Consider the following 26,621-nt stretch of genomic DNA (forward strand, 5'->3'; position numbering starts at 1 on the left):
TTGTTTGTTTTGTTTTAAACATCCTGAATGATCTGGTATCATCAGCATACTCTGCACGTCTTATAAGTTAAAAGGAATAGATTCTCAGAAGACTCCACTTCCTACACCCTTTCACTGGGAGAACTGTCCATTCTTTTCCCAGCTTTCCAATCAAAGACAATAATTTTAAATAAATTATATGGCAGCCGAGTTGGCAAAATTAACTGGGAAAATTTGGAACCAGCAAGACCAGAATTTCCTGAAAGATTGGAATAAATTTATGATATATTATATTTGAAAGACAATTGTAATCGCTTGTAGGGTTGCAAGAAGTTTTGTAAAGAAAACTATATGAATTATTGCGAAAAAGGACCAAGAAGGAGTTTGTTTAATATTTGGATTTTATAGCAATAACTATTAAAATAAAATGCAAAATCAGAAAGTAAGTTAGAAAACCATTAGTCGAGGTTGACAAAAGTCTTAGGCTGTGATAGCCAAAGGTTTGTTATATTGTATAAGATGGGGTGTTGTGTTTGGAAAACGTGCAAAAACTACTCTATATATGGCAAAGATACGGTTTTCAGAGAATTCACATTAAAGCAACTGATTAAATTTCATATTTTAGCTAATAAGACTAACAGCCTATAGTTAAGATGATACATACATGTTTTTCTTCACTGGCACCTTTTAATACAATACATTCATGGCTGCAAGTATATTAAAGCTATTTTGTGTTTGATCTTTGAAGGTAATGAGAGTTCTTTACAATGGGGACATTCAGTAGAGAAGATCCATCTCCTATTAATACATAGGAGCATACAAAGTTAATAGGGCATTGATGTTTTTATTATCCTTTGCTCATCATACTTGTACAACTCAGTTATGCAGTGTTAGCAAGATAATAAAGGCTAACCTCAGTAATACAACTCTTCTCCCCATTTTGTCTGATGGTGCCTACAATAAGCTACTTTTATCCTTGGGCACATTTTAACAACCTAATAAATAAAATTGGGAAGCTCTATCATTCAGTATATTGGAAGAAAGGAGGCAGGTTCTGTTATCACCAAAGAGGTTTTGCTAATATTTTGCACAACTGATATAGACATCCCCCGTGGAAATGCCCTAAACATATCTTAGAACTTCGGTTACCTCCCTAGAAGGGAGGTTAACGGCTTTTTATACCTTTGAGTTCACAAAGCAGCCAGGCAGTTGATGAGTTTTTCAGAAAGGTCTGCCACTGAAGCATATGTGATTTTCCACCCACTTTCCCCCTTGAAATGCTATTGTGCCAAATCCCCAAACAATTTTTTGAACTCAGATGTTTAAAAAGCCATTTAAAGATTATGGAGAGGAACCACCTGCAAATGACACCCCTCTAGAAAAAAAAGTAGGACACATGTCTTCACTCTGGGTCCATATTGCTTATACAGGAGGGAAACCTCCCAGTTTCGTTTCATAAATTATGTGGTGGAAATAAAGAAATCTGACCACTTTGCTTATCCAGGACATGTACCATGCTAGAGAAATCCTTAAACTTGCACCATCTCAAAATTTAAAATATCACTTTTAGCCGCCTTTTTTTGCATTGATTTAAACTCACACGCAAATAATTTCCTTTCCCTTTTTTCCTGTAAGTAAAATGTCTGTTGGCAAAGGAGAAACTGTGCTGGACATGAAGTTATGAATAAGGTGTTCAAGTGAGGCCATCCATTTTGGTTTCCAAACTTTCACTATCTTCAAAGAGGTGTTTTCTGTCAAGAGAGCAAAAGGCATCTTCTAAATCACTTGGATAGAGTACAATTATAGTAATTGCAAAATAAATGTGGCTATCCTGCATAGAGCATAGTATATTGAACACATAGCATGAATCAAGCTCAGGTTAATATTTGCCGGCCTAAGTTCATGTTGCTTTTCCATTCTCTTAGATGGGAAATGGGAGTCTCAAATTGGAGTTCCTTTGCAGAATTTTAGGTCAGAAAAAGTCACAGCTTCTTTTTAAATTTTGAGCAATTTATTTCAATTAAATCCTAGAAGTGGCATATAGCTTTTGTCTTGTTTTTAATGCAAAAGAATGGCTGTTTCCCCTAAAATCGTTTCATCCGAGAGGAGTTGCAAACCCAGAATGAGAAATACAAAAGGTGATGCTTTTCAGTAGGCTAACATACTGCTGGCAAACTATCCAAAGTTGTATACTTTGTTTCAAAACAGGTATAGAAACAGACATTTCTATGGCAAGATGGCTGATTGCTGCAGATGAGAAGAAAGGAGATGCAACTGCCATTTTGAATCTCTTTTGCGGGAGGCGAGGGGTGCAATAAAACATATTATGTACTGCTACTTCTAAAATTATTTGATGCTGCTTTGATAAAATATATTTAAGGACTGGTAAGGTAGTTTGAGAGAGCCTCATTCTTTGAAACTTGTTTACTTCTTATACAGTTTAATCACATTTTCAAGGTGCAGTCCTTGGGAGGGTAGCCCAGGGCACACAAGATTCTGTGACTCTATCTTCACATGCCAACCAGGAGGTCTGCCCACAGAGGCCTCGATGCAGTTGCGGAAATTTCCAATGGCAGAAAGAGGGCAGGAAGTGTTTGGGTACACACTGAGGCAAGTTTAGATCCCAAACCCTTCACATTCCTGTGACATGCCACTGGAAGGCGGGGGGAGTAGAGAAACCCAATACTCCAGTTGGGGAACAAATTTTCATTTCCATTGCATCAATGGAGAGAAAAGCCCTTTTACCAAAAAAAGGGGGGGGGTGTCAATGAAGTTCAGTGGAACTTACTCACACATAGGTTTGTCTAGGAATGAAGTCCAAAGAAAGGAGAAGATGGGGAGAAAATCTACATTTCCCCTCCCACCTTCTACCCTGTGCAATGACCCTGGGAATCTGGTTGTTCTTCTGCCTCAGTTTCACCCTCACTCACTTGGATTGCTGTGTCAAAAATGTAGCCGCCCAAATAAATGCCACACTATTCAGCATAAGCTAACAGAAGTTACTGGGGCTCGATAGATAGTGCATCCAGAGTTGTGTTAGCCTCTGTGTGTGTTGGCAAAGGCCACACAACCTTTCATCACAAGTTCCCCTTATTTGTACAATTAGAATACGTTTGAGGGCAGGCTAAGTATTGCACCTCACAATCTTACCTAGCAAGAAAACAGGTCAGTATTGCAAAGCCACCTAAAAGTTTGCACCACCAGAAGTGCAATACTTACATTTTGTAAACCCAGGCTTTCCATTTTTTTCCTATATTTCTTTTTAATACAGCTGGTTGTTACAATGGTGATGATCAACATAACGGCAAATATAGACAGAGACGAGGCAACTGCTATCACAACTGTGTCCTGTGTAGATCCCTTCTGCTCGCATTTTTCTCCCACATACCACCAATCTGCACCTACAGGGCATCTGCAAAGCATGGCAGTGGTTAAAGCAAATCACAAACACAATTCAACACACTGCAGCCCCACCCCCGAATTAAGCTCACAGGCCAGAAACCCCCCATTCTAAGCTAAATGGCCCACAATCCTTTTCACCCAGAAGTGAGGAACCTGTGGATCCCCATAGCTGAAGTGACAAAACTCTACACAGTATCATGGAACTACAGAAAGGCATTTTTATACAGTGGTACCTCTGGTTGCGAACGGGATCCGTTCCAGAGACCCGTTCACAATATGAAAAGCCCGCAACCTGAAGCGCCGTATCTGCGCAGGTGCGCAGCGCAATTTAGTGCTTCTGCACATGTGCGAGCAACGAAACTCGGAAGTAACCCTTTCTGGTACTTCCAGGTAGCCGTGGGACGCAACATGAAAAAACATAACATGAAGCAAACGTAACATGAGGTATGACTGTATTGGTTGCTGGAATGTTCAGTCCAGCTTTAAATAAGACAGAGCACGGAATGTGCTCTCCACCATGACCCCAGCATATCTTTCCTCGTGAATTAGCACTCATATATTAGTGTATGTATGTGAGGTTAGGATCTCCTACCCTACCTGGCATCTCCTTACGTTGGCATGCACTGCCTGTTGGTGTATAACCTAGTTAAGCATGCTTAAAGCCTGTCTAATTTCTGGGAATTGTAGGGGGAAAATATGTGGCCATTCCTTCCAAGCCCATACTGGATGGAGGGAGAAACCGGCAAAAACAGATGAGCATGAAGGCCTAAAATAGTTAACCCCCATGCAACAAACAGAAACCTGGACTGGATACTGTTACTTGTTGTCAAAAACAGCTAAAGGAACATAGCAGATTATTAGTGACAAATGTGGAATGTGCACAAAATGTAGCACAACTGAAGATCAGTTCAAAATGTCCTCTGTGGGAGTACCGCAAGATGAAGATCTTGGGTTCTCTCACCCCCACTTCACATTGGATTTTTAAAATAAAAGATTGCTAAACACGATGCCTCTCTAGAAGGAATTCCACAATAATGAACACTTAAGAACACATTGCTTACCTGCAAACTGGCTTCCCCTCTTCAAGAATGCAGATTCCACCATTTTGACAACCATAGGCCTCACACACACTAGTGGCTGTAGTTGGAGTGACGGCTGTAGAATTTGGCTGAGTTGATATTAAGTGTGATATATCTGAGGTGAATAAATGAGACAAAACATAAATTCTTGCAACTTAACCAATACATCTTAAAGTACTTGGTGCTATTAATTTTATCAAAGTAGGTTTGGGGCTCAGAAGTTTAGAGATCTTTTGTTTATAAGCTTAATGGCAAAGGAACAATCCTTTTCCCATTATAGAACAATTTGCAATTAACTAACTATGAGTGACGTATAACTGCTTTTTGGAATAAATGTTAACCTGTGATTTTTGCTTAGTTACATAAAGGTGTAATACAGAATAATAGTTCAGCATTATGAAAATGGGTTGCAGCAAATGTCACATTCTCCATCCTTCTCTGGAGCAGCCATGAGGAAGAGTTGGAAAGCTTCCAATTTTAGACTAGTCACATTATGCCTGAATCCAGATAAACTGCCGTTTGTCTCAACTATGGCTAGTCAGAAAAAGCCACCTCTAAACCTTTGTTTATGCAGTTGGTTTCTTAAAATAAAGGATAGTAAATATTCACCACAGTTTGGGCTTTGGAAGTAACACTGTGTTTAACCGAAAAGTGAAAGCTGCTAAACTTCGGACAGCTGCTCAGGGGAAGGAGAGGGGAGATACTGAATGTTTAAGTCCAAGCCTTGCCCAGGTTCATTGACAAAAGGCCTCTGAGCAGCTATATCAGTTAAACTAGGGAAATATTACATAAGTTGCAAGTTCCAATATGTGGCAGCTGCCATAAAGGTTGATCTATTTGCCTTTCGGAAAAATTAACACCTCCAGATGTTGGAACTCTGCATATTCAAATGACTGCCTGTCTAAGCAGCTCAGCATACATTTTGCAAAACATTTCAACCAGTGGCCATCAGCAGATTCATAAGCAATCAGGACCCACCTTCTAGTCTCAACTCTTAAGTGAGAGAGAAGAAAATATACAGAACTATTTGTTTTAGGGAGACTCCCATTGCCTATCATAGCAATATCACTCATAGCAAAACCCACATACCTTCCACTGTTGTAAGAATGAAAATACTATCCTCTTTAACAAACTCACGACTTTCAAGCCTTTGTTGTGTTATAAAGGAACTGAATTCAGTTGCAGGACCTCTCATGAATTCAGTGCCATTAGGAAAAGTAGCGACTATTCCTACGTTGTCTGGTCTATCGTATACTGTGAAAGAAGAAAAAATTAGTAAAGCTAATATTTTTGGTAGAAAAGGGGTTCAGCAAAATATGAAATGATACTAACTATATACCTTTTTTTCAGCAAAATAAGAAGAAAAAAGAATGACTCAAGATTCTTGTGTAAGCAGGAAGACAATGTGACTCAATTAACTCTTGTAGGCTGTGAACATCAAGACACAGTGACTACCTAAGCTGGGCTGTCACTTCCAACTGGGGCAGGAAAACTATGTAGCCTGGGCAATGCTAAAAAGTCCAAAGATAACCTTCTGGATGGGCACTGGCTGTGAGGATTTCCACTGAAGCCACAGCGGCACAAAAAAGTTACCAACCTCTAAAAACATTTCAGTTCCAACCTACTAGGTCTACTGCCTGAAGGCTGCAAAACATTTGGAGAGGGAAGGTTTGGCATCTCCATTATTCATCTTCCTATTCCAGAGGCTCCCTCCACTGCTACCACTACTCAATTAGCTTTGTCTTGGTTCTCAGAGGAGCAACTCAAACAAGAGACTGTAAGCGTCCTTATTGACCACTGTTGGTCTCTTACTGCCATTTTTATCTCATCCTAAGGAGCAACCTAGCAGTTCGAAAGCACGTCAAAGTGCAAGTAGCTAAATAGGTGCTGCTCCGGAGGGGAAGGTAAATGGTGTTTCCATGCACTGCTCTGGCCACATGACCCAGAAAAACTGTCTGCGGACAAATGCCGGCTCCCTCGGCCAGTAAAGCGAGATGAGCGCCACAACCCCAGAGGAGTTCGCGACTGGACTTAACTGCCAGGGGTACTTAACTGCCAGGGGTCCTTTACCTTTAAGGAGCAAGTGGAGACCCTCCAGATACTGAGGCCCAAAGCTTTGAACAAAATGGGAAAAAACTGGATATCTCATGTATAGTGTTTTAAAAACAAAATGTTTTGCTATCAACCTACAGAGACTCTTCAGTCCTACAATAACTGCACCCAGCTGCAGATAAATATGTGAAAGGAAATGTAGTGCAGAATAGGGGTTGGCTTGGAAATGCTGGCTTTATGTAATCCTGCCTTACCTTGTCCCCACTCAACACCATTAAGGTCTAGACCAGTGAGGTTATTATTACTGGCATCTGGCAGATATACTTGATTTATGCCAGAGGTGGCCTCCACATGTAGACTACAACTCCCATGAGTGCAGTTATACTGAGGAGTCAACACACATGCCTTTGCTACCTCAGGAGAAATAAAGGATTCTTACTTCTTTTTCCTGAAAGAGGAATGTAAATCCCAGGGGGGAAGAAAAACAGACCGGAGGGCTAAAAGTTTACCAGAGGAGTATGGAACACATATATATATAAAATAAAGAGTGGAGAATGATGACAGCCACTATATACCATATTTTCCCATGTATAACACGCCCCCTATTTTGGGGGACTCAAGAAAATGGGGGGAGATTGCCGCCGTGTATAAGACTACCTCGCCTTTTTAAGATTATTTTTTAGTAAAAAAAACCAAAACCTAATCTTATACACGGAAAAGTATGGTATTTCACAATGTCTACACAAGGAGGTAATCGGCTCAACTTTTTTTAATATAGATTATTTTGTTTTGCGTTATCTGGTCTGGGGGCAGTTTCTCATGCACCTTAGGAATTTTAATACACTACTGTTGGCGAAAGAAAGAGAAATAATTTTAAGGCATTATTGAAGCATGTATATATATATATATAACCATAACCATTAGGGTAAACTGATCCAAGTATTAACCTACCTAGTTGGCTTGGGTCTGTAGTTATACTCCTTTGATTTGACATACGTTGGCGGATGTCTGGATGTTGATCAAGCAGAAGCACTGTAGCTTGTTGCCATGCACAAGGCCACTGCAACTGGTCATCATTTGCACCAGAGATCAAGTGCAAATGTATGTTTAAATTCAATGAACTGGTGGGGAACAAACCAATCTGAAATGCATACCCTTTGGGAGAGTAAAAGGGTGGACTATATTGTATTGTAGCGCTTGAAACCAGCTGAGTGAAATTTCTTATATGCCAAACATGGTGAGGGCACTGAGTTTCTGACAGGTTGATATCATCAATGGAAAGGCCTCCATTAGATGCATCGGATCCTTTTATGCCTTCAAATATTACTCGGAATTTACTTGCAACATTTAAAGACACATGGTGTAACTCCCAGTAGCCTGCAGGTGAACCTGAAAAAGAATAATGAGGTGCATTATATTGACAACATATTTCAATGTTACACAAACAGATTTTCACATTCCCCATGAAATTTAAAAGGGGTTAAATGTTGAACAGTTCATTTAGTCATTCATATTTGTGTACTTGAGTTTTATGCAGGTCTTATCCTTAAAGACTTTTCAGTGCTTCCCCTCACGCAGACTACAGTAGCCTGCCTCCTGACTGTGGTGGATCACAGGAAACATTACTTCACAGATCTCAATGTACTGGTTTTTAAATGTAATATATTTAACAGTTTAGGCTCAAAATACAATTTAAAAGTCCATCACTACAGTGTCCCATAATAATTTCAGATCAAGACTTCCATGGATCAATACGGGCCTCCTTTTTGTGGGGCTGGGGCAAGAGGAATCCATTAAAAACACTACGGAGAACCCAGACCAAAGAATAAAATACTTGTGGTCTCAGAACTATTCTTGTCAAATGAGAAATATTAAACTCTAGCCTAGTCCTCACCAGCAGAGTAAACTGGTGTCTGGACTATACAGCTTCAAACTCTACATTTTTTAATTGATCTCCATTAAAAAAAACCACACACACCTCCACATCAAAAACTTGATGTTATGGGGTGAGGAATGTGGCTTAATCTTCTCTCTGACACGCTAGCATTCTATACAGAGGAACGTTTTGTTATTTTTAAACAGAGGAGCCTGCAATAATTTGAGCCCCCACCTGCAGTCTAAAGTGATACAGAGCAGGCACAGATTTACTACCCCAGTGTTAACTAGAACAAGAGCATATACATATTAAAAATAATGCTTTCGTACCTTGTATCATTTTTACAAGCCTTTGGGTACCATTGGGGCTTGCATCAGTGTATTCCTTGACTAAAACATTCAGCTGATCACTTTCACTTCCGCTGTTGTAATAATAGAATTGTAGGCACTGGAAACCTCTCTTGGGATATAGAAATCGGCTCTCTAAAACCGCTCGTTCTGACACACTTCCAGCACTGGTGTTAAAATGCATAAAGTAGCCAGTCTCTGTCAAGGAGAAAGAGAGGAGAGAAACTTTTAGAACTTCTTCACCCTCCAGACACTGGCATGGAACCCCCTGGAACTGTTGGTGCTTAATGTTCCTCAGTCAAAGCAACATTTTACCATCTAGTGGTTGCCTACAGTGAACCCTAAAATTTTGAGTGCGCTTTAAAGAAAGCATGGGTGCACATCACCCCAATCTCTGAGCAGTGTGAGATTCCAAGGTTCCTGGCGCTTACTCAGGGTTCGTGTTTCCTTCAGAATGTGGCACAATGGAGACTCTGGTGTCTTTATGATATATGGCTTGTTTACACATATATGCAACCTGAGCCTACAATGGAGGGGTTCACAGGATTAATACCACAAGAGGACCTTGCTTCCCCCATAGCTGCAACCTTGGATTCAAACAGGAATCAAACATTGCTGTCTCTCTCTGTCTTCTCAGCTTGCTGGTTTGCTTCTAGCTCACATCACTTTACTCTCAACTCTGGTTTTGTCTTTCTAACCAGCTGTGATTTGGGGGATAGGCCCCACCCATTTGCCATCTCGCACAGATCCACTTCCTTTGTTACCTTAGAAACCCAGAACTTAGTGAGTCTCCTGAGCCCTGTACAGGTGTGTCTGTTTTGCTGGCATATATACTGGCTAAGTTTTAGAGTTTCTACTTGGGTGTCTGTTCTTGCACCTTTGAACTGTAGCTGATTCTTATGTGGTAAGTGCAGAAGCACAAATTCCTGCTTTGTGTGCTCTTTTTCTAGACTCCCAGTTCCATCAGACTCTGCCTGGCAAAGCCTTGCTGGAAAGAGGCAAGTTTTTTTCGGTCTTCTTTCTGGATTTATGCTAAATATTCCCCACTTCTCCTTCCTGCAGTTAGGACAGGAAGGAAAGGAATAACCCCCTCTTCACCTTGCTGCCTGCTTCTTATCAATTTTCCAACTTCTACTTTTCCAACTTCTACTTCTACTATTCTCCTCCCATGCAAAATGAAACATCACTGTGCAGCTTCCTTGGCCTGCCATAGTTTCACACACACCTCTCCTCCAGAACAACTTTCAGAATTAAATTACCATTTTCAAATATTTTTAAAAATAAATCCCCAATTCTTGAAAAACTCAGGTCTTGCCTCTGTTGCTCCCCTGTGTATCTTATGAGGGCACTTCACTATCCAGGCTCCAACCCACATTTATGCATGTTCTCCAGCGTATTTTGGTAAACATTCTAGTTTATGGAACAGCTCTACAGAAGGGGCAACATCCTGTCTTCCCACAAGAACCAAGGTCACAGTGGGAAGTGGCTCCCCCAGCCATTTAAGTTCTGAAAACAGCTTAATTCCCTTAACATGGAAAAGTAGGTTGCAGACATGTATAGAGATACGACTTGAAATAATACGGTAAACATTCTAATTATCTAACAGGCTTGGTTAACAATGCAATAGCAATTTATCAGCAAGTTAGTGAGGTTATGAAGATCAGATACATCCACAGAAAATACTTATCTAAGAGATAATAATAATTGCTGTACATTACCTTGGCAGATTCCAACATAGGTGTGATCCGTTTGTGGTCCACTAGGAACCTGGGTTATGCGCTGCCAGTCAGCATTATCTTCTGTACTTTGAATCATGCCACACACGTTTTCAACTTCAAAACTGCACGTCTCCATAAAGCTTAAAGACGAAGCTACCAGCATTAAAAAACAGAGCAGATACAGTGTTTGTTTACTTTAGTGGGACTATTCAGTCAACTGCATCAGGAAATAGTTTGGACCCAACTAGATATGCCATCAGGAGATCTGTGACTCATTTGTACTTTTAAAATACAAAAGCTGCTGTAAACAGTGGCGAAGTAAACAGAGTCAAGGAGCCTGCAGGTGAGATGGCTAAACCCTTTTCCATCTCACTTTTTCCCTAATCTATATCCCCACCAGCTGCTAGCTGCCTTGTGGGAGGAAACTTGTCTGTCTGGTATTGTTTTACCTCTAGTAGACAAAACATTTTGGGCATGAATGGCATGAGAGAAAGGTTAATCTCCCCTAGGACCATTGTTCCATATAATTCTCAACCTTCACCCGGCAACTGCTGTTAAACTTTTTTTTAAAAAAAAAATGGGAAATCCAATTACAGATCTTCTCATATCTCAATTAGTTAGAAAAACCACAATGTCAAAAGAACCAAACTCTGTTCTAACTCAAGGTGGGTTCACATCACAGAGAAGTTTCTGTTTTTCTGTGCATTTTAGTGCCCCCCAGCTATTCACAACAGTATGGCTTCTTTAGTATCTGATTCACATCTGTTGGGGGGGTGTTGACAGGCAGGGATGTTTTTATAGTATGCAAAGGTTTTCACACCTTGGCTAGAGATAAATTAGGAATGGCCTGAGGACTCTGATTGCTGGTTTGGGAAATAACACATCAAACACTAGTATTTTATAACAAAGAACAGGATATATACGCATTTTGCATGTTGTCATGTGAACACGGATTTAAAACCCAGTACTACACATGCAATGAATGCATGGTATCTGAAAGTGTGAACACAGCCTTAGTCACCCTATGATCAATCAGTGCTATTAGCTGAATCCATAAACCACTTCAAGTAGAAGTAAATGAGTTTCATTTTAAAAGAAAATAAATAAGCTGGCTTGTTTTATAGAATGAGAAGTATACTTCTTTCACTACTAGGAAAATCAAAAGGACCTTTAAAGGGCAGATTTTGCACGCTCAGCAATTTAGGGTGTGGGTGTGGGTGTGGGTGTGGGTGTGGGTGTGTATATATATATATGAAAGAGTCGGGTGGCACCTTAAAGACTTACACCTGTATTATGGCATTATGGCATGTGTTTTAGTGGACCACATTCCTAACTGAATTGGATGTAAGTAAAATCAACTGACCATATAATGACCACCAGGCCACTTATACTGCTTTTCAGCCTTAATTTTTTTCTTCTTCCTTTGTTTAGCATCCTACCTGAGGAAGCAGCTGCTTCATGCAGAATCCGACCATTGGTCCATCTGGGTCAGGTGTAGTCAGTGCAGCACCTTTCAGTTATTGTTGCACTAGAATTCCTATCAGCTACGGTTGCCATATTTCAAACAGTGAAAAGTTGTTGAACTTTTTTTTTTTTTTTAGTTTTGCCCAAAGTTGTTGAGGTTTTTTGGGCAAAATCACTTTAATAAACGCAAAAAATGGCACTGCCAACATGAGCACCACCCGGACACTGCTGCTGACAGTGTCCAGGGAAATCCAGAAGCATGAGAACCTTATATCAGCCTCAGTCACATCAGGCAATCCCAAACAAACAATCCTGTGATCCTTTGCAGCGCTGGTTTCAGTTCAAACCACCAAAGCACAGGGAAACTTATGCTTACAGCACATCCCACTCTGGGGTCTGCTGTAAGTGCAGATCCCAGCCAGCTTGCTGTAAGCACCAATCAGCCGAGTGGCATATACAGGCAGGCATTGCTTGCGCTAGAGAGTTCCTGGCTAAGAGTACAGTCAATCCCAGCCACCTTGCCATAACCGCCAATCTACAGTCCTTACAGGAAGCCAGCTGGAATCAGTTTGTGCTTCTGAGCTGATAAGTGCTAACAGGAAGTTAGCTAAGGCACCCATTTGTTTTCTGGCAGCTAATTCTCCACCTCCTCAAACCTGACACCACAAATTATGTCAGGTATGGGACAGGTGGGTGTGCTTTGGGGAGAAATGGCACTGGAAACCCAATGGGGACATGTGCTGGGCCTAATTGGGTCCTTGGGCTGGAGGTTCCTCACCCCTGTCTCAGATGCTAGTGGGGAATTTATTTGCAACTATAAAGCTACTGTAATCCCAGGCAAAAGACCAGATTTAACTAACAGGCACTGCTAGTGGAAGCCTGTGCAAGCACTTCTGCTAGCACCAGAGGACTCTTCCCCTCTCCTCCCCTTGTGTGCCCCCAAAATTGTCTAAGGGGGAGGGTTGGGAGGAGAGGAGAGATTGCTCCAGCAGTGCAAGCATCTCTGGCTGCCAGAAGAGGGCAACACTGAATTCGTCCCAAAGTAAAGTTCAGAAATGAAACCTAAGCAAACAAATCATAGAATTGTAGAGTTGGAAGGTATCCTGAGGGTCATCTAGTCCAATCCGCTGCAATGCAGGAATCTCAGCTAAAGCATCCATGACAGATGACCAAAGGAGGCTGAAAAGATATGATGGGGTTTCAAACACTTACTGCAGTTGTAGAGTCGACTCAGCTTCCGGATATCATATTCACTGAAATCCATGCGCTGTCCAATCACATCAATGAAGGCTGGTATATTTGTTACTATTGTTGGTTCTGTTCCATTCCTGAAGGCATTTTTACTGTAGTGCATTACAGAGTTATAGTCATATGGGACATTAAGGAAGTCAGATGTTTTATCATTATATTTGTTGAAGTTTCCTTCCTTACCTGAAAGAAGCAGAAAAACTTACCACGGTGACTTATACAGATCACAATCCAGCCAAAGCTAAGCCCTTTTCAGTCCCACTGGTTTAGGTGACAGATAAGAACACTCTTCAATATCTCTCCCATTGCAATGTAACAAATTTATAATTTATGTGCTTAGCCTGCTGTCCCATCGCTTCTTCTTTGAATTCCAAGTATATCATACAAAACCACAGAGTATTTATTTATTATAGCAGTTCCCAATTTACAATGCTTTGCAAGCAGAAAGAAATGAGAGAGACTCGATGCAGCAGGCATACACAGAATTCCAGATAAGTCAAGCTTCTTGGTAAAAGGAGAGGGGTCAGATGTAAGGTACATGTACAAAGAAACAGAAGTTTCCTGTTTTAAAGAGAAAGGGGAGTTTCTAGCTGGAGCATGGTGAAATTGGAGGTGCAGCCTGGAAGTAGATCAAGATGCAATTGGGGGGAGATCACTGTAGAAGAGCCCCGTTTACCTTCACTCATGCTCTGCTCACATATTGAGAGGTAAAGCAAATATTCTAAAGGTGCCGCAAGTGTGTGTGCCGTCACCCAGAGGGAAACCTAAAGCTGGCACCACTGCCCCTTGAACTTTTCCCTGCTTGGAGGAGCAGGGAGTATATAACAATGCATCAAATTTTAGACATTGCCATCCAAGTCAGAAAGACTTAATGAGATTCAAGTTGAATGAGTACAGATGAAATCTATCAATGGTTTTAAATTAAAAGGAAGGTAAATTAGCTTACCCTCCTGAATTCTGTCTCGCATTATTGTGACATAATCATCTCGATCAGATCGTGACTGTTCATGCCAGAATCCCAGTGCATGAAGGAATTCATGCTCAATTGTCCCAATCCTGTCACAGTTGGCTCCTATGGAGAGTTCTTGCCTCCCTTTTCGGCGGTTTCCCACAGAGGACCAGCAACTGACAAAAAATGCAAGAGTGTTCAAAATCTGTGCTGTATACAATCTTGCCCTAGTCTAATTATCCATCAAAGGGTTCACTCAGAGGAAACCCTTGTCACTTGGTCACACTAATTCTGCAAGGCAGAACTTGCAGAGACTTTGCTTCTGCCCAGATTCCCATGCTGGATTGGGTACTGTGCATACAAACCAAAGGAGATGCACACCTGTATTTAGAGAGTTTAGAGAGAGATCTGAAACACCTTCCATTTGCTCCACAAGGCGTGAATGGTGATGGCATAAATTCCCATCTGCATTGTAAGGCCTTAAGCTGTGTACATGTCTTTGTTTATGACTATGTATCTAGTAAAGCTTTGGTGTGAAAAGCCTCTTATGAATTTTATATGGTTATAGAATTGGGGGTTTGGTCTAGATGTCATATTTAGGACCCCTCAAGGCCTGTGGTTTTACATCTGTAAGATGTGATTCTATAGCAGAAGGACTGACTGAAATGGTCAAACCAGTTCCTTTATTAAGTGAACGGGGCTAGCTAAGTCTGTTAAGTTAACTCTTAGCACAACTAAAGAGTTGGTCAAGTATAAGTGTCTTGCTGTAGAAATGACTGGCTAGTGATGTTCCTAGAGGGGAACAGCCCCCCACCCCTAATGCCTGGATATGCAGTGATGATTGCACTATGGTGTCTCATAGTGAGGTAGACTTGGGAAGAGGCTTGACTTGCTCTCTGTGCTGAAAGCATCTAGAAACAGATGCAAAAGCAAAATATGCTGAGGTGCTAATGTTGTGAGCCCTTTCATTTTATGCTTAGCTAGTGTATGTGTGTGAATAACACCACCACAAAGATATTCCAGTGACCTTCTTTCAAAGGAAACCAAACCTGAAGTGTGTGCTGGCACCCCTTACATCTTTCATATCTTGGAAATTGGGGTGTGTTTAACAATATTGTATGCCTTGAAACTTTATTCATTCAGTGATTTGCCAGTTCCAGGTTTTGGGAAGGCCTTAAACAAGACGTCTTCAGTGCCTCCTCCTGAAACGAGCCCTTCTCTCTTTGGCACAGTCACTGCTGCCCATTCACTTTCCTTCTTGCTCTGGGCTTAATCTGCATGGCCATCTCTAGAGGGAGAAGGCAAAGTGGGGTCCTCTTGCTCCTATCTCTGGGCAGAAGAACAGGCCATGGCAGCAAAGAGAAGCAGACTTCAGGAGTTGAGAGTGGGGAAGCAACTAAAGATATGGCCCAAGCAGGTACCAGGGAATACTGACTTCTGACATATAAGCCAGATTCACTGGGTTGTGCCCAACCCATTAATTTCAGTGGGTCTACTCTGCATAAGAGTAGCATTAAAATCAACTCAGCATCTGCAGAATGCCTACAATACAGCCAGAATGCCCATTGAATTATGTGCAGAAAGGCTCTGGGATGGAACAGGATGTTGAAAGTAAACACATGGTCACTTTTAGGAGTGTTCCATATGACCAAGCAGTCACACAGTAAGCACACATGGCAAGCAACTATGCATGTCTGCTGTACAGCATCCTCAGTTTTACTATGCCATTCAGAAATGTGAGTGGATCCAAAACCCAGAATACACACAAATGAATTGCCATGAGGATCAACCACCATATAGATCAGTGAGCAAACAGGAATGCTGTTCTCCAGCCTTTGTTTCTCTCACAGAGAGCCAAGGCAGATGGTTTAAATAGATCAGTATGGATCCGGCAATGTCCTCCAGCAAACACCATGTTTTTTAGAGACACGGGGAACATTACTCAATCCACCAGGCAAGCTGCTTCTCATAACTTGCTGGCTGTGTGGGCCATCCATTGTAGGAGGAATTTTAAGTAGCCTCCACCCAGCCACTTATTCTGTTCAGCCCTGACTATGCAAAACAATGCAGACATGGATGAAAGGATAACAACAGCCTTTTGTGGTTAAGGGACTGAATACACCTATTGACATTCTCTCAGCGACTTACAAATTTTAAAATAGAAAAATACAATTAAAATAACAAAACAATAGAAACAAAAACAAGGAAACAAGTAAAACTTACCCACCCACCCCCATATATAAATCCTTCCTCACTCAACTAAAAGATGAACACTGAGATGAGCTAAACATCACATCACATCAATTAATATTAATTCCTTGCTTATGAATTTTGTAAAGTTAGCTCCTGACTTTATCTGAACTTCAAAACAATAGCCAAAAGACCAGCCTCCATATCCTGCAATAACCTTTCAGAAAAACTTACAGGAAGTTCATGATCTTTTATCTCAGCTGATTCAGTTCTCAGAATCTGACAAACTCTGAACTTTGAACTCAAGGCCCAAAGTGAAATACAAGTTTTATTGCTTTTCACAGTTGCAAAAAAAATAAATAATAATGTTTGAAGTTCAGCCAAATCTTAAACAGTTTATCACCTTTGATTGGTCAAACATTCCTTTAACAAATGGGCATTGAAAACTGTGATTTTGCAAGGCAATGAGAGTGGAATCGGTTTTTTTTAAAAGTATTTCATGCAGCCATTCCTGCAGACTATAAATTCATATTGGCTGGGTAAATAACTTTTATCACCAGTTTATCACTGTTGCTAACAAGCCACCATAAAAAGCAAGAACATACAGCACTTCATAGAAAACAGAATTCTGGATAAATGTTATTTATAAAACGATAAAACAGTCTACTCTTGTTCAGCATTCTGGGCAATGGCAAGAAAGTTTTGGTTGAAAGGAAGACAAATTCCAAGAGCAGACCAGATGAATAAGCAGCCTAAAGTAAATAGGATTCCAGCAGAAGAAAGAAAAATACTGAGACTTAAGAGCGGCCCTGACTCAACACAGATTTCTTCATTGGTTCCCTACATTTATGCTTTAATGTAATCCAAGCCTAAGGTTTGCAGTATAAATCACAGACAACTCCAGGTGACCTGTTAATGAACATTCAACCTAATTTGCTTGCTTATGCAGAGGTTATACTATGACTGTCCTTAATTGGGTATTCCTTCTGCTTTGCTTGCAGGGAGGTTATACCATCTTCCAGTTATTCATTTGTTCATCTCACTTTTCAGTGCATTTTCCCATCACACAAAATAACTTGTTGTTTTTTCTAACTAGGCTTGCTGCATAAGGTAAAGGTAAAGGTACCCCTGCCCGTACGGGCCAGTCTTGACAGACTCTGGGGTTGTGCGCCCATCTCACTTAAGAGGCCAGGGGCCAGCGCTGTCCGGAGACACTTCCGGGTCACGTGGCCAGCGTGACATCGCTGCTCTGGCGAGCCAGAGCCGCACACGGAAACGCCGTTTACCTTCCCGCTGGTAAGCGGTCCCTATTTATCTACTTGCACCCGGAGGTGCTTTCGAACTGCTAGGTTGGCAGGCGCTGGGACCGAGCAGTGGGAGCGCACCCCGCCGCAGGGATTCGAACCGCCGACCTTTCGATCGGCAAGCCCTAGGCGCTGAGGCTTTAACCCACAGCGCCACCTGCGTCCCTGCTGCATAAATCCCCTTTAATTGGGCAAACCTAAATTTCCAGTATGCGCTTGAATCCCTACCACAAAATGTTGACAGTCTGGAGGCAACCGTATAACTGCTTCGAATGGGATGTACAAAATACTCTTATCAGCACAATGCCACAAAGAATTAATGTTGCACCAACGTTCAGGCTCATAAGCCCAGAGTTGTGACTCAACCTGACAAACATCTCTATATATAAGCAAAGTTTTAAAAAACTCAGGTCAAATGCAGCACCTATAGAGTCTTGGAGAAAATAGGATACAATCCCTGGCATCTCCAGGGAAGGATGGGGGAAATTCCATTCTGAGTCCCTGGAAAACCACCAGCTGTCATTGTAGACAACACTGAGCTAGACAAACAAAGCTTAGACTAGTTGGTATAAGGCAGCTTCCTAGGTTCATCACATTTGTGACATGTGCTTTAATCAGAAAACATTTACTAAAAAGAATGCCATGCTTACAGATCACAAATTCATACAGACAGAACCAGAGCCATTGAGAGGCAAAACCAACTAATGTTAGTTTTGCCCCCATCCTCCTCCTATCTGTTGAATTATACAAGGGCAACACTAAAAAAAATTCCTTCCAGTAGCACCTTAAAGACCAACTAAGTTAGTTCTTGGTATAACTTAGTTGGTCTTTAAGGTGCTGCTGGAAGGATTTTTTTTTGTTTTGACTATGGCAGACCAACACGGCTACCTATCTGTAAAGGGCAACACTGTAACTGAGGAAGCTGACAAGCTGTTCCATCCCCTGACCTGATCTATGTAAGAAGGTGGGTGAGGGCCAACTGAGAGGAGATTGGAGTTGGTGGGGCAGTGCCCCATTTGCCCTAATGAGCCAGCCTCCACTGACAGGCACAGATCTCATATGTGAGACTGTACACAGACTATGAAAAAGAAAGAAACATTACTTAAAAGGATGATTTCTCTTACCCACTCCCTTTGAAGACAGATATGTAATTTGCTTCGCCTTCCCAGGGTTTGAAATCAATACAGGATTTTAGGCGATACTGTTCAAATGCATTGAGGATCAGCCCCTTTGCATTCATATCTGGAAGAAAAAACAAAGAATTGGTTATCGCTCACCTAAAGGAATGCCCTTTCAGCTAACCCTCCACATAGCAACTAGAAACTCTGCTATTAGTACTAATGAGTATAAATTTGGTAGACTAATATAATTTAAATTGTCGGGAGAATTATTAAAGCCTTTTCAAGTATGCCTTTAGCATAGGAAAGTGGACTATAAATACCTATTTTAGAAGTAACCCAATTTGCTCTACAAATTTCTCTTTTGCTTCCTTGGACTGTTGATTTGCTACAAACCTTCAAGCTAAGCAACTACTTCTATTTTCCAAGCCATTATACTCTGAAATGTACTGGGATCCAGTTGAGCTGCTTTAACACTGAGTTTCTGTTCTTCCTGTAACTGGCTCTGGTCACCAGTCTAGCTGCAGCATCTTATAAAGTGATAAGCAACCAGATATTCACTGTTAATCCCAAATTGGCACTTTTGAGTCTGAGAGAAGGTGCAAGATAACGACATAATTACTTTATTACTACAGGCAGCATAAGTGGAGTTTGTTGTAAATTTGGAAGTTGGGCAATCTTTTGCCTCTATTTCTTTGCATTGCTACTCTCACCCCAAATCTCTGAGCAGCTAAGACACGGCAACTTTCATCAAGGCTTGGTTTCTTTTAGAAGGAGGTCACTAGAAGCTTACTGGTGAGTCATAATATTGGAATGTAATATTTATACCCCTGTTTGTATACAGGCTGAGCTTAATGAGGCATAGCTTAAACATTCAAGCAGTCAACCCAAACCCACTGCTTGCACATCAGACCTCTAGGGTCCTGGCCAAAACCCTAAGATGCTTACAGAGCCCAATTTCAACTCTTTGTGTTTCTATGCCTTTTCAAGTCTCTGTTTCAAAGTATGAATTGTCCTGTTGTTCTTGGTCCTCCTTCAGGCTATAAGAAAAAAGAATCTGGAGGAGTCATCTCTTCTGACAGCCCATAAAAATCTGATAGAAAACTCATAACTGCTTTGCTGACTCATGGCACATTGCTTATAATGAAAGATACAATGGTACCTCGGGTTACAAACACCTCGGGTTACAAACACTTTGGGTTACAGCTAACCTGTAAGTAGTATGTCAGGTTAAGAACTTTACCTCAGGATGAGAACAGAAATCGCGCCACCGCAGCAGCGGGAAGCCCCATTAGCTAAAATGGTATCTCAGGTTAAGAAAAGTTTCAGGTTAAGAACGGACCTCCAGAAGGATTAAGTTCGTAACCAGAGGTACCACTGTATATCATATCTGTCCAAGGTTTGACTAAACCAGATGTATCCTTTACAACTTTTTGGAATTCCTGGATAGCGCTGTTACCTTCCACATGCAGGCCTAGCTGGTTTTATTTACAAGTTGAGCTTGCATTTTTATGAAATGCTGAAGTTGATTTTTCTCCATATTGCTGTATTGAAAGGTGGGTTTTGTAATATACTTTTTAAAATCGTTGGTAAAAATCAAAGTTTAAGAAATTACCGTATATCCCATTTGTTCTTATGAAGTAAGCCTTTTACCCCAAATCTTGGCAAATATACCACCAAAATTAATACTGAAGAAAAGAACAAATGTTCATACTGAAGGTTGCTTCTGCAACAAGTGATCTTAAGAAATTAACTGCCGTACCTAGGCTGTCCTCAAGGACATATGGAATGGTGTGAGGCCATCGGTATTCGTTGCCAATAATGGAGTTACGTTCTGGTCTCTGAAAAGGAAGGCAAATACAAGAAATTCAGAGAAAGAAAGCACAAGAGTTGGCATTGTGACTCCTCTTGGTTCAGACTTTTGCTCTTTAGGCACCTGCAGTGTGGTGCATCCAGTTCCTCATTGTTCTTGCCACTGGGATTGGATAATTGGGGCTGGTCTGTTGGAAGTGCCTCAGTATCGTAGAGTTGCAGCTATATGCAAGACTGAATATTCTGTGCACCCCTGGGATTTCTTTACAAATGTAGACTCAAGACTCAAGCACTGGATGGAACATTTCAGAAAGCTGTGCACTCAAGTGAAAACACACACACTACCTTCATGTTCCTTATAGCTATTACGAAAAGGTATTCAAATGTGTGCCTTCCGCATGGTGCAATTTCTGTTGCAGTAAAAAAGCACCTGATCTTACTCAAGTAGTCAAGGGCAAAGCTCACATGGTTTCCCACTGGCAATCCTTGAAATAGTGTATTAGTCATAGGCATGAAATCAGTTTATTTAGATGCTTGATTGTGACATCCCAGAGGTCTTTTGGAAGGCCCTTAACCTCACATCCCACACGTCATCGCTTGATATGCCAAATTAAATGGGGGTTTCATTGCTCCAGTTTTTCTCTGGGACTAGATTCACCCTACAAAGAGTCAACAGCTGCTGCCACATGCTAAGTTGTCAGAGCAGTAGAGCTATTAAGTATTACAAGGTGTAAGATTTAACTGGGGCACCAAGTCACTGCCATCTTCTAGTATCCCTGCATCAAATTCCCCTGGAGGGTCGTCAGTACTTGCTGTTTACTTGGAAGGGTACCAAAGTAATCACAGGGAGTAAGAAACATTCTAAATTCTCTTGGACCGGATCATACCAGTTAGCTAATAAAAAACTTAGATTTATTAACACAAAGAACACAGAATTCCAAACAATGAAAGAAAAAGATAGTATGTTTAAATCATTGCTCTTGCCCAAGTTGGTGGAACAGGCAGGCAGGTCTTATCTCACATGCTGCACAGGATTCATTTTTAGAAGTAATAGCTGGAATTGGGGCGGGGGGGGGGGGGACTGTATCCACTTGTAGTTGCAACATAGACTCCAGGGAGCATTGCTAACTAACTCCAGCCAGACATTAAGAAACAGCATGGGTGTTTGTTTATACGGCCTTCCCTGAAACACTGAGGCAGTGGTATGTCTGCCTGGGCAAAAATCAACAATGGAACCACAATTTAATCTGCTGCATCCCAACTTTGCATGACACTTAAGTACAGGGTTATAACTTTCTTTGGAATCTTCTGGCCATACAAGCCTGTTAAATACAGTGGTCTAATCATTGAACTGAATTGAACTATCAGCATAAGATTGGATGAGATGTACAGGCTGTAAATCTCTCTCTCTCTCTCTCTCTCTCTCTCTCTCTCACACACACACACACACACACACACACATACATACACATACACATACTATAAGATATACTGTAAACCTCTCCCATCCACTGTGGTCTGCACAGGATTAGCATTTTTGCTTTCAGCGTTGTACTGGCATCTATCTCAATGCAAGGGAAATTAAAATGCTAATAATGGTAACCTAATGGCTGAATTGATTATATTCTGTGTCATGCTTCCACATTTTTACAGTACTCTTTCCTCTTTTATTATCTCAGACATTCTATATTAATTCCTCTCCAGACACTTCCAGTTATAGCTTCATAAAGAAAACATTTATAGCTAATAAACAGGGTTAATAGCTCCTCACTCTGATGGAGCTCCTGTAGCCTTAGGCGTCACATGGAGGAGGAAGCTCCTGGCTCAACCTCAAGGTCCAACTTTCCCAGCCACTGGACTGATGTGACCTTTATGCCCATCTCATCCTTCCTTTCAACTGCCTGGTGTAGTGCAATGCTAAAGATGTAGCAGTCTCCTTCGGCAAGGCACCAAAAATAATAAAGTGTGAGGAGTAGAAGGATGGGAAGCTTCAAAGGGGCTGCAGTGAAAGGCGGGCATTACAAAAACAGCCAGGAGCTTCTTCATCAGGAAGCTATGAAGCAAGGGAAGATCTCAGACTAAGGCAAAATCTTATTACCTTTTTACAATAGGGAAGCATGGGCTCATCTTCCCCAAGTTAGCAGTCATTTATACTGCTGCTTGTCATTTCAACTCACCTCATCAAGTTTGATATCACCCTCGAACAAGTTCAGTCCCAATGCTAAAAAAGAAACCCACAGAAGGTTAGTGCATTTTAATCCATGATCACACACACACAGTATTATAAAAGACAATAATAATTAAAACATTAAGCTGAAAAAACCTTCATTGATATCAAAGATATCTTGATCTATTCCACTGTCTTCATTTCTTTCTGAAAAACAAAAAGAAAACAGAGATAGTTGCAATTATAGCCATTATATTTTATCCATTACAACAAGCAGGCTGCAGTCCCTGGCGGGCATCCTAGCAGTGGCATACCAGGGTGCAGAGGTCAACGGAGCCCACCATGCCATCTCAGTCCTTGCCACCACCACCAGAACAAACCCCCCACCGGAGCCAAGCGGGCTGCGCTGCACCACCTGCCCACCTACGCAGAGGGGAGCCCAGCCGGCCAACACAGCCCTTGGGTCATCCCAGCCTCGTAAAGCAGCTTGAGGATAGCAGGGTGATGTGGGAAGGATGCAGCAGCCATGCACCCTTTGATCCCAGCCTCGCAAAGCAAGGGCGAGTCTGGGATTGAAGGCCACATGGCTGTGGCATCCTGCTCACACCGCCCAGCCAGCCCTGCGCTGCCTTACGAGGCTGAGATCCAATCTGCATGATTTGCCCTGTGAATCATTCAGATCTGATCCTAGCCTCACAAAAAGCAGCACAGGGCTGACAGGGCAATGTGAGGAGCCAAATGCGCAACACCTCCTAAAACAATGTGCCTGGGGCTATTGCCCTGGTAGCCTCCCCACACACTATGTCCCTGCATCCTAGAGGCCATACCTTTCTGTGACTGTTCCTCTCCACAGGGGGGGGGGAGAGGTCCTTCCAGAGAGAGGGAGATCAGACCTTGTAAGCCTCCTCCAAGAGGCTGCGGAAAGATGCATAGCCAATGTTTTTTTCCAGTAGAGCCCCAATGTAAAGAGTTTCAAAAAGGAAGCATGCAGAAGTCATGCTAGGAGAGGTTTTGGATTTGCCAGATCCTAATTCTTTCTGTTCCCCCAACACAACTCTGGAACCAGGGACAAACCACACCAGACCTGGAACTGTTGTAGCCCCTCCACGGTGATAAATGGAAGGGCAAAAGTTGTTCAGAAGGAAAGCTTCTGGAACTGGGGTGCGGGGTGGGCAGAGGAAGAAAAACAGGCCCCACCTTCCATCTGGTCAGTGCACACCTTTGGTTCTCCTCACCTCTGTATTGTTCTAGAAGCATACCTGTTCAGAGGCAAGTTCCACTCAACTCAATGGTACTTAATTTCCAAGTAAATACACTTAGGATCAGAATGTCAATGTGCTAACCATAATTATAAATCAGCTTTTGCGTCTGCTGTGTTCATGAGCAGCTGCTTTTGTTGCCCCTATTTTGTCACAATAAGTAAGATACAAAATAGAACTCACCCTGTAGTTCTTGAACAGGCTAGAATAAAAGAAAGGAGGAAACAGTCAGATGTGCAATCTGTTCTTTGTAGATTACAGGTGATACCTTATGGCAAGTGCAGCCATAAGCCAAATTCATTTGGCAAGTTTTGCATCAAAAGTTTAAAGTCAGATTCACTGCAATATTATACACCTATGATTTTCTGTGCATATATGAAAACATGTTCTACCTGAGACATGGGACTAAACCCCGTTTCTTGCTATATTTTAAAAATATTGGTTAACCATTGCTTTCTCTTGTTGATATATTTATATATTATAAACTGTGGTGATAATATTCCTGATGGTGTGCTTAGCAATTGCGTGGAGCTGGGATTAAAATCCCTAATACTCATTCTATCATAGAACAGTTTAAGAGAATTTCTTTTTCCATAATCCTACAATTGCACAACTGGAAAGGAAGAGGAACTAGTGTTGTACAAAACAAGAGAATGGTGTGCATATGGAGATGCAAAAAAAGACACAGCATCATTTCCCAGGCCTCAGCTCAAGAAAATCACTAGAGCCTGGATTAGGTGTTTAAACAAAATTAAATATTGGTCACTAGGATACTGGGATATTATACATAAGCTAGCATATATGAAAATACTGGATCATTAAACTATATTCATTACCCACACTTCATAATAAGGATATTTAAATAGCTGGTGTGCCGTATGTCTATCATGTTGTTCTATGGATACAACACTGTGGTTTATACTAGCCTCTTGGACCATACAGTTTAGCCAGTTTGTTATATTAGAACACATACCATTATAATAAGTGGGAGAATACAAGTAGAAATAACGCTATGGTACAAATGTTATTTCAGATATTTATTCATTAACAACTTATAACAATGCAAGCTACTTGTTCTTTTTTGTATTTGTATAATTACACTTTGAAAACTTTAAAAATTGTTTTAGCTTTTGATATATAAAACAACTACTCTAAAATAGGGGACAGGACACACAGAGACAGAGGCTGCATTTACTCTGATGAGAACCAACGTAACCTGCCCCTAGGCTCATGCACGTCCCCCTTCTTTTCTGGCATAGATAAAATTAACCACAGTTTAGGTTAAGCCACGATGCTAAACTGTTGTGTAAGTTGGAAATAAAAGCTTCTGATCTCATCCTTGTGGCTGCACCAGAAGTGAAGGGAGGGAGAAGCATGCAATCTTGGGCAGAAGTTAACTCCAAAAGAATGATTTTTGTCAGAACCACAGCCAAGGAGGAAATGATTAAACTCTCTCTCCCCACTGCAACCCCAATAATTATGACCCCTGGCCCCGATTTACAGAAACTATTCGCATTTTTAAAAAATGTGCACATTAAATACAAATGTGCTAATTCACTCTAGTCTTTAAGAATTAAAGTATGTTTTTTATTGTCTTACCAGACAGCAAACTATCTGCAGAATAACCCCGCTCAGCAGCACATAAAATAGCCAGAAATCCATGATGTACAACTTCAGTAAGAGCTGTAATCTTTTAATTTTTGTGCATTTATATCTAGAGCGCCATCATAAATGAAAACTTTGACCTTTGTATTGCAGGTGTTTGATACATACCTTTTGCCAGAATGAAGCAAGAGGGCATTTCAACTTTTTCATTGAACATCAGTGCCAGAATAAAACGATAGTTGATTGGTCTTCTTCTACCTTTATATACTTCTCGTTGGATAAAGATGGTGGAAGTAACCAAATGCGATGCCTCAAACGAGGTATCTTCATGATGAACCTAGACAAAGACTCAGTTATTTGCACAGCCACATTCAGCTTAAGTTTGGGGGGAAACCCAGAACATTTAAGAGAAGGAGAGCAGGGATCATTCCATTTGGGCAGCTAAATTGCTTATGCTGACAGAATTTTGGACACAGTACATTTAATTCCTCCCCTCCTCAAAATCTCTTTGGTTACCTTGATCAGCCTAGGTCTAGGATCCTATATATCAGATCCATGACCTCCATAGGTCCAAACCAGTGGCACTGATCTGTACTGCTGATCTTTGTAGAAGTGAAGATCTTTATTTAGAAGCCAATCTTAAAATTCTTCATCGGATTTTGTCTGTGTTGCCTACATTTCCCTTCAATTACTGTTATGGGAACGCCTTGGTCAGGATCACACTGTAATCGACTCCACCCCTATCAGTACTATTACGTGATGGCTTATCCAGATAGAGTTATGGGGTAACTATTCATCAACCTTGAAGATTTTTCCGTGGTGACCCTCTTTTCCATTAACTCCACTGAAATAAATCTGTTTCCTGCCGATGACTAGAAGAGGAGCTCACCTTGGCCCTAGCCTGGAACATCTCCCAGGAAGGGAAGAGAACCCTTGCAGTTATGGCGATCTGACACTTCCAAAATGGAAACTGCCAATCCTACCTTGTCTCTTAAGTAAACAAAGTGGGCGCAGCATCCAAAGTATGAGAAATACAGATTATGTCTAGCATA

General features: G+C 41.3%; 1 protein-coding gene and 1 long non-coding RNA gene across 2 annotated transcripts; both read right to left on the reverse strand.

Annotated features, from left to right (window-relative positions):
• Positions 1–646: 646 nt before the first annotated feature.
• Positions 647–25,664, reverse strand: MEP1B (meprin A subunit beta). The gene is made up of 15 exons (XM_083747753.1): positions 25,564–25,664; positions 24,148–24,166; positions 22,862–22,912; positions 22,716–22,759; positions 20,489–20,567; positions 18,733–18,850; positions 14,112–14,290; positions 13,130–13,348; positions 10,454–10,606; positions 8,718–8,933; positions 7,464–7,901; positions 5,550–5,714; positions 4,443–4,575; positions 3,199–3,391; positions 647–1,730 (listed from the first exon to the last, which is right to left on the reverse strand). Exons 1-15 carry the CDS (start codon positions 25,624–25,626, stop codon positions 1,716–1,718), a joined length of 2,085 nt encoding a protein of 694 aa, XP_083603879.1. The 5' UTR covers positions 25,627–25,664; the 3' UTR covers positions 647–1,715.
• Positions 11,028–13,121, reverse strand: LOC310848746. Its single transcript, XR_014566576.1, has 2 exons — positions 12,515–13,121; positions 11,028–12,475 (listed from the first exon to the last, which is right to left on the reverse strand). It is a non-coding gene; the product is annotated as an uncharacterized lncRNA (long non-coding RNA).
• Positions 25,665–26,621: the final 957 nt, after the last annotated feature.

Source organism: Podarcis gaigeae (genome assembly GCF_964106915.1).
Source record: "Podarcis gaigeae genome assembly, chromosome: 7".
In the NCBI taxonomy this organism is placed as follows: domain Eukaryota; kingdom Metazoa; phylum Chordata; class Lepidosauria; order Squamata; family Lacertidae; genus Podarcis; species Podarcis gaigeae.

Bases quoted from the DNA above. Each gene is read 5' to 3' on its own strand.
- MEP1B (XM_083747753.1), bottom strand. From the start codon at position 25,626: ATGGATTTCTGGCTATTTTATGTGCTGCTGAGCGGGGTTATTCTGCAG. The intron at 20,568-22,715 runs GTGAGTTGAAAT...CTTCCTTTTCAG, and splicing joins GTGATATCAAACTTGATGAG to AGACCAGAACGTAACTCCAT. The intron at 10,607-13,129 runs GTAAGTGTTTGA...TAATGCTGGTAG, and splicing joins GAGTCGACTCTACAACTGCA to CTTCGTCTTTAAGCTTTATG.